This window comes from Pithys albifrons, chromosome 5, assembly GCF_047495875.1.
Source record: "Pithys albifrons albifrons isolate INPA30051 chromosome 5, PitAlb_v1, whole genome shotgun sequence".
Classification (NCBI taxonomy): Eukaryota; Metazoa; Chordata; class Aves; order Passeriformes; family Thamnophilidae; genus Pithys; species Pithys albifrons.
In genome coordinates this window covers 28,448,856-28,463,583 of record NC_092462.1, presented here as the reverse complement: position 1 = coordinate 28,463,583, position 14,728 = coordinate 28,448,856, and the positions used below count along the sequence as shown (strand labels likewise).

Sequence of the window (14,728 nt, the reverse complement as noted above, 5' to 3'; positions counted from 1 at the left end):
CTGTCTTATGAATTTACAATATTAAATGGAAAGGCTTGGGAAACAGAACAGGCTTCTTCCTGATTTCTGCTTCAGTGGGATGGAGTTCTGTCCACTCTAGTTTTAGAACAAGAAACTGCAGCTTATGATTAAACAAAGCTATTGCTTATAGATAAAGCATTAGGTTTGCTGCCATATAAAATCTAGCTTCAGAAGTGATATCAATTCAGTAGCAGATCAGAGCCACTGTTTATGTACCATGCAGATCGCCTGGTAGACTCTGGACTCACCATCATTGGTAAGTGCTCCCCAGCCTGTGATGACAGCGTCGATGTTGTAGGGAAAAGTTTGAGATGGCTCAGGCAGACAGACACGGTGTATACTACTTGTAAACTCAACACGGTTAGAGAGCTGCACAAGTGCAATGTCATAATCATGTTCTGGGTAGAGGTACTTTTCATGAATAATAATAGTCTTGACTGAACGCTTCAAGCTTGGTGGCTTCAAAAGAGCTCCAAAAGTAGCAGTCCACTTCTGAGGGTGAGTCATGCTGAAAAAAGTAAGAGTACTCTTAAGTATTTTGCTGTAAATATATGTATTTGGGACTTTAAATTTGCTGAGCACCTTTTTTATGAAGCTCCTTCAAGCCAGCACCCTACTAGATTCTTACAGCATCCATCACTTTCCATAACAGTGTCTCCCATAGAACTGTGGGCTCCCCAAACATGCTCTTGTACTCCTCCTCTGCTCCTTGTACCTCAGCTAACCATTGTGTGGCCACAGGCTGTCGTCAAATCAAAAAGCTCTTCTGCTAGAAAACTCTTATCTCCTTTATTGTTTTTGCATGTTAATAATCTGTCCAATTAGCTGTTCAATCTCACAGTGCCCTGCAGCTTCACAATTGCCATGGTTGAAACAAAGAAATGCTGGGGATGCATGACTGAATGGAGGGGTAGGAGTATTGGATGGTACCTGCTGGTATCAGCTTGCAGTGGCAGCAACCTCATTGTAACACGAAGGAGTACCTTTAGTAAAAACATGTAGTGCAACAGGAAACAAATACTCCACCATTTCAGTCACATTACCTTTTCTGCTTTTCTTTGCTCAATATGCCAAGTGACTATTGATTTCCACCCATACAAGTGCCAGTTCTGCTCCAAGGGTCAGTCTTTAATTTCTTATTGAAACATTCAAGTGATGGGTCTGCTTAATCCTGACTTTTCTCCTCCAAAATTGTTCCTTCAGGAAAGAATCAAGGGTGCGGTGGAAATCTGGAAAGCCACACAACTTGATACACAAGGGGCACATTCTGCTGCAGATTCTAAGATGGGAACTTACTCTCTGAAGCAGTGAGCTGCAGATACAAGCCACGTATTGCTGATGAGTGTTGCACCACAGCGATGGATGTTGTTGTACTGCAAACTAGCTTGCCATGGCCAGTCCCCGGTCTCTGCAGAAGACAATCCACCAACTATTCGCAACGATGATGATTTTGCCATTGATTTGACTGATCTATTCTGCCGTAAGCCACAGACTGTCAAAAAGGAGAGTGTATTAGCTATTCTTCTGTTTAGTATAAATATTCCTACCAATAGCTGTGAAAACATATGTAAAATTACACACCATCTAGGTTCTCTAAAAGTATTGACATCAACAAGAAAACATACTTTCCACCAACCCCCCAGATCAGAGCTCCTCATGCACAACCCACTCTGTTAGAAGCCTGAATGAACAACTGACTATTATGGAAAGTCATGATGGTCAGACATCCAGGCTTAGCTGCATGGGCAGCCCAATTCAGGAATCAAAACCTTCACCACACACCCAAGACAATTCCCCAATACAGGAATTCAAAACTTTAATGTCCCAGGTAATTTGTCATTAGGATAAAAAATAAAAAAGGAAAAATCTAAGATGGGAATGATCCAAGACATCGAGTTTTACCATGCATGCACACAGATTACATCACCAAGATGTCACCTGGAAATAGGCAACTGATCATTGCAATCTGCAAGTGAACCCGGAGAGGCACTTCAAGCAAAGAGCATCACACTACTCCAATCAGTGACAACAAAGGCGGATACCTTCAGCATGGTGTACATCCATGACACAAAAAAAGTATTATCATGCAAATCCAAAGAGAAATTAAAATAGCTGTAGTTTCAGCCACTAAACCCAAGATATTCAGGAGCAGCTGAAGCTCATGAATAACTTCAGAAACTTCCTCAATGAACAGACCTGCTTCAGCAGTCTTCTCCCATCCAAAAAGCATCAAATCCATCTTACCTGGACCAACACCCATTAGTTTTCATCCAGGTCCCAATTTCAGCTAGACATTAGAAAGGTTGACAGACAGGACTATCACAATTCATTGAAAAAGAGACAGAGCTAAGAATTATCGCATAGTAACAACACAATCCAAACCATTGCACAGCTTGTCTCCCAGTGATTCAGGAGGGGGCCAAAGCAGAAATCAGTAGTAAATCACTGAAGAGCTGCCAGCCCCAGGGCCCTTGAAGTCCTCAGAAGCAAAACACTGGCCCTTTCCTGCTCGGACCTGCACAACATTATGTTAACACTACTTTGTAGTCAAAAGTGACAGGAATACCACAGCAGATTGAAAGCTGTTCATAAATTTGGAAGAAAAAAGAAGTCACACAGCAAACTCATGGGATCAGTGTAGAGTCTACCCTGTTCTGAGATTTAAAACCACAAAGAAGAAAATCAGTGAAATCTAAATCTACCTGTCCAAAAGTTTTGTGAGAAATACAGAATCCAGAATATACCATAATTGATAAGACTGTCTGCACTAACATTTTTCCCTTCTGAAAGCTATTTGTAATCCTCATCCTAAAACTGCACAATCCTATCAACCCCCTGAGCAGTCAATGTTCAAAACACAGGGGAAAAACCCGCAGTTCCATCAGTGCCCCAGAATACCAGCAATGAAAACAGACCCAAAAAGTGATGTAGTTTAATCTTCCATTAGTTGGCAGCCTGCTGCTAAGGAACTGATCAAACCTTCTCAGAGTTAAAAGAAACCCAACTGGCAAGAAAAGATGGCTTTTTTATCACCAAACAAGCTGACTTCCTTCTCTAAAGCTTAAAAATATCTCTGAAACAAACTAACCTGCAGTACGTTGAGAAGACCAATCATATTTTCACGTATTTCCATGAGGAACAACTTTGTGCTGTTAGTCATTCCAAATTCCAGAACAGTTTCATTATAATCACAGGCTGATGTAACTTCTATATATTTTCTTATCAACCAACCTTCCTTCCTTCCTTCCTTCCTTCCTTCCTTCCTTCCTTCCTTCCTTCCTTCCTTCCTTCCTTCCTTCCTTCCTTCCTTCCTTCCTTCCTTCCTTCCTTCCTTCCTTCCTTCCTTCCTTCCTTCCTTCCTGTGCATACTAGCGAGAACAACAGTCCCATTTTCTGAGAGCACACAGAAAGCCATTATTCCAAACTCTTCTGTGTGTACCATCCTACCAGCTTTTGGGGCCCTTCTCACTCTCAAGCTGTGGTAGATATCTCTGCTAAGCCATCATCCTTAAAACACCAATCAAACAACATGCTGGTGGTACATGTATGTCTGGGTGTAAATCTCACAACTTAATGAGTGTATAGGAAAATAACAGGGAGCAAGGTGGAGATGAATTGTGCTACAGTATCCAAGACAAGCATATATGAAAGATATTCTGCAGTTGCTGTTTCAAGATGCAGTTCTAACACTTTATATCAGGTAGACTGTGCAGCGTTGGAGGGAAGGGAGAGATCTCTGCTTTCCCCTTGTCCGAGGGTGTGCAGAGAAGGGAGACAAGACCAGGAGTCCAGCATTTTCCTACAGTAGACAGAGTTCAGGGTGTCTGCCCTGTGCAGGCAGGATTAGACTTCACAAAATATTCTATTTAAGCACATGTTTGAATCCATTTATATTAAAGACTGCTTTTAATTGTAATCTGCTCAAATATAAAAGGCACTCAAATCTGTGATAAGAACTCTCCTTCCTTTAGCACATTATAATACAACTTTCAGTTAGCTGCTGTGCCTGACATTAAAGCAGGCAGCTAGCCCGAAGCAGCAAGTTCCATTATTTCTTGGAAGTCTTCCTCACTCACTCAATTTTGCTACATATACCTAGGAGTCATCTGAAATATCTTTTCCTACAGAAAGTGGCTTAGTCGCTGGTTGTCCAAATACACAATTAAGCAGACACATTGTAAAAGGTCTCACTATTACCAAGAGCAACAGGATCAGGCTAGTAGATGAGCAAGTGTCCTGAACATTACAATGCTCAGCCCTCACTGGCTAGGTCCTGTGATCCTTGATGACAGGGTTTACATTTAAGGTGACACCTTCCACTTTCCAGACCAGCACTGCTGGAGGCAGAAGTGCGCCACAGGCACTTATGCAGCAGGACTTATGTGTCTCCTCTCTGCTCAACACTGGGAATTTCTATAGAGCCCTCAGCAATTGCTCTTTTCTCACTGTTTGCTCTTTTCTCACAGAATTGCTGATATTTTAAACAGAAATAACATCTCACTAACAAAAACCAACCAAACAAACAAACTAAAAACAAAACACCCAGAGAAACTGACCGGGGAACTCTTCAGTGGGTGTGGATGTAGACTTTTTCTAGAAGGGATTTTTACCTCATCAACACTATTTTCAAGCCAGTCTTCCTAAGTATCCCAGAAGACACTAATAGAACAGGTTTCCTTGTGACTAAGCAGGCTTTCTAAACACACAGTTCATCTGTGTGAAGTACAAAGTCATATTCGTTAGACAGGAGGATAGGAAAAGGCTTTTAAGGGCCAGGGAAAGTGCTCAGAGACTCTTACTGCTAATTTTAAAAACTAGGGATTTCTGATGCTTAAAAAAACCTCACTTACTGTCGTTGAAGAGGGCTTCTGCTCTACTCGTCTCCATACCTGAAACAAACAAACAGTCAGGGTAAGGCCAGGATAGCAGAGACAAGGTTTCCCTTCTGCATTGTTGCCCCACTCTACAGCTATGTGAGTATAGGGCACTACAGGAGGCATTGCTGAGGGGGCTGCAAGAGAAACCAGGGGAACTCATATGTGATCACATTCTTGTGCTGGCTGTTGCATTTCTCTCTGCAATGCTGCTTCTCATTCTCCAGCCAGTCAGTATCCTCTGAGGAACAGGCACTCGTCCTGCCCATCCTGCTGGACCCTTATGTTTCTGGAGGGGAGTACAGACAAAACAAGATCCACAATCTTCTTGGGTAAAAGTTTCACGGTGGAAAGTTTTGAAGCTCCATTTTTTTGTAAAAAAAAAATCAACTGGCTGCATTTTACACCAGTACAAGGGCCAGAGGATGTCTGGTACTCACTCTTTGCCCTTCACTGCAGCAATGCAAGCTTTCAATAGCAGTGGCTCACTCTCCTTTCTCCTATCTTATTGGTACACTCCTAATACTAAAATAGAGAGTTAATGGCAATTTATTGAGTGGCACCACACATTCTAGCAATACAATCCCTCCTTTAACATGCAGGTTGTATGTTTATTGACAATACAGTTTGCTCATGCTGATAATAACAAGCATTGGCTATAGGTCTAAGTCTATCACACTCATTCCAGAATGCTGTTTTTCACTAGTGCTACCATTGTAGTTTTCTACATTCAAAGCAATTTTTAAAATAATACTAATAAAAACCCTGCAGAGTTTCAATACATTTTTTAAATAATATAGATTATAATTTAATTTAAATTATATAGATCCTTGTACAGCTTCAAAAACTTCATATTTTACAGCCGGATATCTTTTCTCAGCAGGTTCCTGTCCTTATCCACTCACTTAATTTCTCTTTGCTGCTATACAGAATAATATACCAGTTTTGATCCAAATCCACATCAAGTCAGGAGGAGTCAGGTGGCTCATACTTATTGCCTGTTGGGTTTGTATCACGTGTGTTTTGCTTGCGGGCTTGACACTCCTTCAGGTATGCAGAGTGAACTGCCTGTTTGCAATCCTCCAGTACTAGACGTGTACTCATTCATTTCTTAATGTGACCGTAAGCAGATTATGATAGAGAAAGAAAACAAGCAGGACTCCAGTACATGCACAGCTTGACTGCAGGGAATGTCACAGAATACAGGCTGCCATATGTGCATGCAACTGCTGCTTCATTTTATACAGATGGGGGATGACTTAGAATTGGACATTTTTTTATAGCAATACAGTCTTATTCACTATGGACAGGAATTGTTCACATAAACTAAGTTTTACTGGTGGGAAAGCAACTACTTGTGAGGTCCCCTTTCAAGTAAAAGTAAAAATTCTTATTTGTACTTTTGTAATTCATATGAAGGAAGGAGGAAAACACTGAAAGGACAAGTACTTTTGCATCTCAGGAACACTAGTTGTATTCTGTGAATTTCCATGGATAATATGGCTGGTGCCTCCAAGATTCTTACATCAAAGTGTAATAATACCAGAGAGTAAAAGCTAGGCCAGCAAAATGATTCAGCAGTTTTACAAACATTACTGTTTGCTGAGCTGTGCTAAGGATTTGGCTACTTCACCTGTATGTTTATATTGGTAAGAAGTACTTTGAAAAATCTGGCCATATTTGTTAATTTCAACTATGATGAGCATTCAATGTATTCTGAGAAATTCATACAACCTTCAGAACTAGCTCATCATTTGAGTCACTAATACATTATAGATGGAAACCGGTAAGAAACCAATAAATGTAATACACAATAAAATAAGATGTTTTGCCTTTAAGTGCAATATTGATAACAATGTTTTTTTAGCTTTTCTCTGGGTGGAGAGGCATTTACCTCATAATACCTAATTATAAAGCCTGCAATCAATTATTAACACTTACATTATGTTGCAAAGCTCATCGAGAAGACAAAAGGAGCAACCAGCTTGTCCAAGTGCAGTGCCGGAAGCAATTCAATTGGCATGTTCTCACTGCATCGAGTTTTGCTGTGAGTCACACAGGTGTTCTGCAAGGCACCTGTCTATATCTCTGCTAGCCTTTTTTATGAGGCATCTAGAAAAAAGTACAAACTTCACATGGGCAATATTTTACCCATTGCTTCCAGTCGGACCAACTTCTGTGTAATTGGAGATATAAGCCTTCCACACACACACTTCAAGTATGTACAGCTCTGAATTTCTGCATGTTTTATAGCAAATCCCTACTACGCAGCTGATGTACTATCCTACCCTCCCACAACTGAAGGAAAAAGGCCAGTGACACCTGTCAGTAAATTCAGTGCTGTATTCACTGGGGTAGGGGCATTACTTTGATTTTAAATAAGCCATGTAAAATGCCCTGACCGCATATCCCACACTGGGAGCTGGAATACAAGTACTAATGAAAACACCACAGCAATGGAGAAAACCTCAAAGTAAAGAGAGTTTTTAAGAGGTGAAAGCAGGTCTACTGTTGGGCATCCATCATGCAAATTAGGACAGATGAAATTAAGGTCACAATACCTAAGACTCTAAATCAACATCCCAAACTCAGAGCACACATATATGTTTGGAAACCTGATTTAACTGACACTATTTTCAGATAAGTTGAGCTCACAGTAGATCCCATCAAAAGCAGGAAACGCTTTGGTTACATGATACTGCTGAATATCAGGTTGCTTACAGGCTTACCTTGGTAGGGGCTTGCCTGCATTTGTTACTGGCTTCACACTTTGGCCTGGTCAAGAGCACAGCTGTTCACACTGTGCCAGCCAGCATGTTGCAAGCCCTGCCCTGAAGCAATCACTTGTAAGGCACGAGAGACAATTTCCCTGCCCTGCTCATTTACTAGTTGCCCTAGTTGTTTGCACTACCATGAAAAAGCATCAATTAGTAACAATTAAAGTGTCATTTCTTGTCCCAACCATATACAGCTGCAAAAGGAGTTGTTTGTGCCACATTTATGAAAACAGCGTTCAGGCTTCCACTGTAAACAAGAACTAGTTCCACTTGAACATGCATTGCCTACCTGTGAAATGGAACTAGCTATTGAATTCAAGCTTGCTTAATGTAAAAAATAAAACTAATATTTAAATTAAAATCACAGCAATCTATTGAAAAGCAGCTTAGGGATTCCATCTTTCAGAAGAGGGCTCTGTTCTCCAACTGGACAAGCAGTTTTGTTTATATAGTTATTTTGCATATTTAGTAAACAGAATAACTCTAAAAACCACACACACACTTAAATTTTTAATTTCTAACTAATGAGAACAGTGACTTGCAGTTACTATTTAAGATAATAAATTATCAGTAAATAGCTCTTTTACTCCACAATGTGTGTGGTTGAGCAAATGTGGAAGGAAAAGGGGAGTAAGCAAGAACAGGAAAGCATCTTTATTTTGGTAACCGTTTATATGCAATAAGCCCATGGAACTATTTGGCAACCATATAAATGTCTGCATGTTCACAGTTAACTGCAGAGTGAATGTGGCATCTTATCTCTGAGAGATTCAGAGATCCCTATGGAAACATCTGCTCACTTTTCTCTGTGTCTCAATAATAGCAGTGTCACTGCATCTGAAGAATCAGTCTTGTATCCACTGCCTCATTTCACTTTAGCCACATAGTTCAGTGTTTATATTAGAAGGAAAATAACAGGCAGAACTCTGTGACATAAGTGAACCAGACATTATATTGACATTGTACAAGTAAGGCGAGCAAATGCATTATAAGGGGATATTATGAATTTTCAGTGTAGAAAGGGACAGAAATGGCTACAAAATTAAAGATGATAAATGTGTTTTAAAAATCTGATGCAGCTTTACCCAATTACATAATTTTTCACAGATGCTGATTCCCTAAAGAACCTTGATTTTCTTTGAAGCTTTCCACATTGATTTGCTGTATGAAAACTTCTAGTCTCAAAAGGCAAACTGCATGCTCCATCCTCTGTTGTCTCAAGTTCCCACATCTTGCTTGTCTAAACTGTTTTTTCACAGAGAATGAACACAAGGTAGAGAATATCTTAAAAGGGGAGAAGAGGGAGGAGAGGATTGTAAACATAAAACAAATAAGAAAAAGTATGTGCTTATATTCTCGTAACACATTCTTGCACATGCATTTGACGCACAGCTTTGTGAAATGCACCAGGGAGTAGAGGAAGATTTTTTTTTCCCACTGTCCTTTGCCACATTTTAGTAACAACTTCCTTGAAAGGAATTCTCAGCTGCATCAGGAACAGGGGGCTTACCTAGTTCAGTGTTACATAGGATAACAACAGTGTTTGTAGGCAAAAGAAGGATCCCTGGCAAGTTTCAGTAGGTCACCAACCTGGGCAGCTGAGAAGAGTGTCACAGAGCACATCTGTCCTGCAGTGCAGGCAGAGGTGGGGATAATAGCTCTACTCTAATGCTCTTTAATTATAGTAAAGACTACTAAGATCTGAAGTACTGGGGAGAAATGGGAGTGAGAGCAGGAAGCAGCAGATTCAGTCATGTTCCAAAAACTGTACCCAAAAGGAACTGCAGGAATTTCCTGAAAGATGGCAAAATAAGAGCTTTGTGCTCAGCAGAAAAGGTATGCTCGTGTGGTTATGTAGTGCACACATCCTAAAATGTCTCCCCACTAACCTTCCAGTATTCTCATTGCTTTCTCAACAGGAATTACCTCCCCAGAGTTATGTACCCTTGTAGAAGTAGCAAAACATGGCTTAGATACAGGTGATGCAATTCTCATTCCTTCAGCAGGGTAGAGTAACCTGGTAGAGACAAGACAAATGCTTTGTGCCTCTGATTGTCCCTGTCACTCAGCCATTCCCTCCCTACTGATGTTCACCAGACCCGTCCTCATATCTATGACCCCTCCACCATACCTAATCAACCACATCTTAATTCTGTCCATGTGGCACACAGAAGGCCATACATCACAACATACTTACAACTCCATCTGGCTGTCCTGCATCCCAAGGAGGGATCTGCTATGTACCACTTCTGTGGCATGAATCCAAACTGATACAGTTTTTAGCATTATTTTTCGTCTTGACCTACATTTATGCCCCAGCTGCAGTCAAGGTCTCACTACAGAAAGGGCAGCCCAAATCACTTGCAACCTCTGCAGGCATAGCAAAGAAAGTGAAAAATATGATCTAAGTGAGAAAATCAGTTAATGTATCTGGGTCATCTGAGAAGTCAGGCCAGGATGACTTTCTCCTTAATTCTGTCATCACAAGTGTGTCCTTGCAAAGTACTCATTTTAAAATACTTTTTAGTCCCTCCCATTTCAATTTCTAGACTATTAGTGAAATGTACCACCTTGTGCCAAACTAGTGGCATCAAAGTGGAGGAATATCATATCTCCACTGCTTCTCACCATACAGATGCATGTCCAGTTCCACTTCCCCAGGCTGCTGTTGAGGCTGGTAAAATACAAAAATCCAGACTGCTATATACATAATTTGACATGGAAAATTTCTCATCAACCCTGTCAGACAATCATCTGCATGTCTCCCACAGAGGATTCGATAAAGAAGTGAGAATCTGTCTGCTGGGTTCTGTACTTTGTAGCTGTTAGGAGCTTTAGCAAGTCACAGATTCCAGATAAATAGAAACAATAACAGTTGACTTGTTGATCAAAACCAATTCATGACTCATTGTTCATGGTCAAAACTCTTGGCTGTGCAACTGGTGAGAATACTTCCTACTCACTTTCAACAGTGCCAGTGATCTTGCAACCAGCTGCTTTCTGACGTCAGAAGTTCATTTCCAAAAATACATTTTGGGATCCTTCCAACCTACCTGTCAAAGGGAAATAGTCTGGCAAGCTGCTCTACACTTTATTTCAAAGGGATCCAGGCTGTCAGGTGACTCTATTTCTAACCAAGAAACCCTGGGGAAAATAAATCAGCCTTTCAGGAGTTCTCTTTGGTGCCAGAACTATATAGAGGACAACCTGCAACACCTTTTTGTAGTGCCAGTGGAAGAGCAAGTCCTAACATGGGTGTTTCCAAGTCATCTGACACTTTGATATCTCATTTTAATGGTCTTTGTACTGCTGTTTAGAGAAGACAGGACTTAGTTTGCTTGATTCTTTACTGAAAAAATATTTGGGCTTCTAGTGGGGTTTGTACACAAATGCAAAGAGTTCTTTCAATTCCTATTTTCTATCAAAGTCAGAGGGAATGTCTGGATATACGCTGTCCTTGACCAGGGGACTATGATGTCTAGATAAATAGAAAGTAGGAACTTCAGTAGTAATACATCTGAAGATACCCTGATAGAAATGTATTTTTGCAGCCCTGTGTAAAGAATATCTACTGTTTAGTGAGAGACAAAATAGAAACAGTATCAAGTTGTGTACTCCTTTAAGTTTTGCACATTTGCTATTTTTTCACATATGTATGATCAAGCTCTCTTTTTGAAAAAAAACACAAAACCAAACTAATAAAACATCGTCAGTGTACATTTTATCACCTCTTTATTCCCAATCCTCAGAAATGCAGAGACAAAGCAAATTCTATCCCTAGTTTGACAGACTGCTTAATGTTGTAGTGGTGCCCTGAACTGCAGCTCAAAGTCCCAAGTATTATACCCACTTTAGAGGAGTTTGTTCGAGCTGATTCTCAAAGCAAATACTTTTGAGTGAAACACAGGTTGAGATGTGGCGTTGAACAACAAGATGATTATTTCAGGGGAGGAAAGCGTAAGGAGGTTTCCTTTATCAGACTCTCCCTAGTATACAATATAAATATGTGCCTGACCTGGATTTGTTTAGCTAGCTAGCTATGCTTAGCTAAACTGAGCTATATCATGCCCTCTAAATTAGAATCTTTTGGTAAGGTGATAACGATGAACAGGTTAATGATTTTTTTTACTAGCCTTGCCTCAAGATAAGCAAGGATTCCAGCTGGCAAAAAGGTACAGTGAAGCAAGATTTAGAAAGGTGTCTGCAGAGCATGGATACATTTGGGGCTTTTTATGTTTCCTTTGTTTAAATATTAATGGAGGACAGGATATTTGAGAAGGGAAGAAAAAAGTAGGACATGCATAAACCTAGATTCTTCTTTGGACCTCTAGGACCTGTTGGAAATTTTCAGTTCTCCCTGGTGTGAGGAATAAGACAAGTTTTATAAATGAGACCTGCATCTCCTCTAAAAGCATGGGAGCGTTCCATTCCATGCTCTTCACTTGAGTCAGCCTGGTTTTCTGAAAAGGCAACACCAGCAGGAGCTTGCCAAAGCCTCATAGCACTGCTGAAATCCTGTTAGCAAAGAAAGATCAAAAAAATTTTTGAACAACCTTTTTTTGTTGTCTCTTAGAAATGTCAAGGTATTGTTTATGTTCCTTTGTGTCACTTGTAGCAGTTGCACAATGCTAGTCCAGTAGTGAGTAACTGACCTGTGCAGCCAGACCTTATGACTAGGCTGTGAGAGACAAGAAATGCAACACAAAGTTTTTCACACAGCTTTGATAAAGTAACACAGAGATGCCATCTTTTACTGAGACTAAATAATTAAATTTAAATATTTAATATTTAATATTATATTAGCAACTAGCTACAAGTGCATTACTGTAACAGCCCTGGTGCAGTTCAAGCTCAACTAAAACAGTTTTGAGTCACTTCCCACATACATCAGGCTGAATAAAAGCAGCTCATCATATAACTCAATAAGATCATAGTCCTTTTCTAACAAGCATTTTTTTACTCCTTCCAATTTTGTCCTTTATGTAAGGCACCAAATTAAACTGAAGATTCAGAATTCATTAACCCATGACCTGACTGTTTAAACACCCCTAAAATTCTTTTAATGTCTCTGATGCCCACACACGTGTTTTTTTCTGGGAGAAATTGCATATGCACTTTGTTGAACAGGAGCTACTGGAATATAAACAAATGGTGATTCCTTGCCCAGAGGGATGTCACCTATCATCCTAAGTCATTCCAATGAGGGAGACTGGTTGGCCCATCAAGAAACAATGAGTGTGTGACAACTCATATTTGAGTTTCATTGCTTTACTACAATGCAATGTGCCCAGTTAAAGCACCAAGAGAGAGAACAAGAAGTGGCTCCTCCTTATTTCTGAGTAGGAAGAAGTCTGGAATGATCCAGCATGGAATCTGGCTCAGGTTTCTTGTTCTCTAAATACAGCTGTCTAGCCTCTGCATATCTCTGCTGGGTTAAGTAGCCTAGTGTGGAAAAGCAAGCAGCAAGTATCAACCCTTGTACTGTACTGTCACCCTTGCACTTTGGAGTAAGCAGGTCTGCAAAAACAAATGGAGCGGGTATCCGACCCCTCCTGTCAACCAGCAACTCATTCTTTAAAAGTCTGACACCCAGAAAAATTGCTGACTACAAGGCTTAGACTGTAGTCTAAGCCTGTACAAAAATTCAGTAGCAGATTTGAACAGTGGAAGATAATGTAATTTATTTTCATGTCCTGAAGATGCAGATTACAAAGAAGGGGATTAGAATCCCCAGATGAGAAGTCACATATATAAGAACATTTTCCCTTCCTTTCCCTTTCCCCTGGGAAACTTGCAAGGATTTTCATCCTTCCACCAAATATTATTTTTTCAGTGCATTGGCTGTTTCCCCACTGTCATCCAAGTATACTTCCTGCACTTTCAGGCTCCTCAGAGAAGCAAAGACCTAGGGAACATGCCAATGTTGTGTGCTGAAGCACGGTGGTAAGGCTCCTACTCATTACCATGACAGTAACATAAAGTTGGTACTGCAGTTTGGAGGAGGGCTGACGCTGTACTGCAAAGCCACAAAACTGCTCCCAATTATCCATATTTATGACATTTTTGAAAGACTTTGGTGAGGGAAGGGGAGGTTATACATTGCTCCTCATTTTGTTCTAACTTAATAGGCAGGAGAGACTGTCATTCAGACTCAGTAACAGCTATTATCAAAAGGGGAAAAATTAAGTCCCATCTATCAGAAAATTGCAAGAACTACCTTCAGAAGAGATGTAATATACTTACTTGAGATGGTAGAAGATCTGACATTTATTCGCAAAGGCCCTGTGTATTTTTTCAGGCCCCTCCGTAAGATCCTTTGAACTCTTTCTCGCAATGCTTCTCTACAATCCGTGGAGGAGAACCAGAATGTGAGCAAAGCTTCTGCCATCACACCATCAGCATCTGGGCTACAAACCAATGAAACAGTCAGGTTACCTTCAGCCTTCTGCATTTCTTAGCTTTTATCTTAGCTCTTGTAGCAATGGCAATGTAACATAAAGCATTAGATACGTTTTCAAACATTTGTACATTTTTGAAAGAATGACTTTCCAAAAGAAGGACTTTCCAAACTAAATCCAAGCAAATGCTGAATAGTCAAAGGCATCATAGGCTAGAAGAAGTCATGATACTTTCTGTGAGCAAATGGCCAGATCACTTCTATAATGGAGTGTAAAAAGCAGTCACTGGGACATGCTTGGGACTATATGCTTGGGACCACATGCTTGGGACATGAGCAGGAAGGAATTAACTGATTTGATTGCAATTAAAAGCTGGATACACAGCACTTCACAAATATCAGGTAGATGATTAACGGCATCAAGACAGACTTTTCCAGGGCCCTGTACATACACAGAATAAAAATTTCCAATCATCATCAGAAAGGTACTTGAGCAAAGGGGAAAGACCACACAACCTAATTCCACTACTGCAACCTCTTAGAAGAATGTTCCTGATAATCTCATGTTGTGCAACAATAAATGAAACTTGGCAGCATACCCACAATCTATTTATTACAGTCAGAGAGATGGATCACAAAAGGGGCCTTTAACACCTCAT

General features: G+C 40.3%; 1 protein-coding gene across 1 annotated transcript in view; it reads right to left on the bottom strand.

Moving 5' to 3' along the window:
- LOC139671853 (transmembrane protease serine 11E-like) overlaps positions 1 to 14,728 on the bottom strand; it is a 41,172-nt gene that overhangs the window by 1,871 nt on the left and 24,573 nt on the right. Inside the window, exons 5-8 of the mRNA XM_071555142.1 lie at positions 13,916 to 14,079; positions 4,872 to 4,910; positions 1,318 to 1,513; positions 270 to 529 (exon numbers count right to left, since the gene is read on the bottom strand). Coding sequence (XP_071411243.1) covers positions 270 to 529; positions 1,318 to 1,513; positions 4,872 to 4,910; positions 13,916 to 14,079 — 659 coding nt within the window. The remainder of the gene's footprint in view (positions 1 to 269; positions 530 to 1,317; positions 1,514 to 4,871; positions 4,911 to 13,915; positions 14,080 to 14,728) is intronic.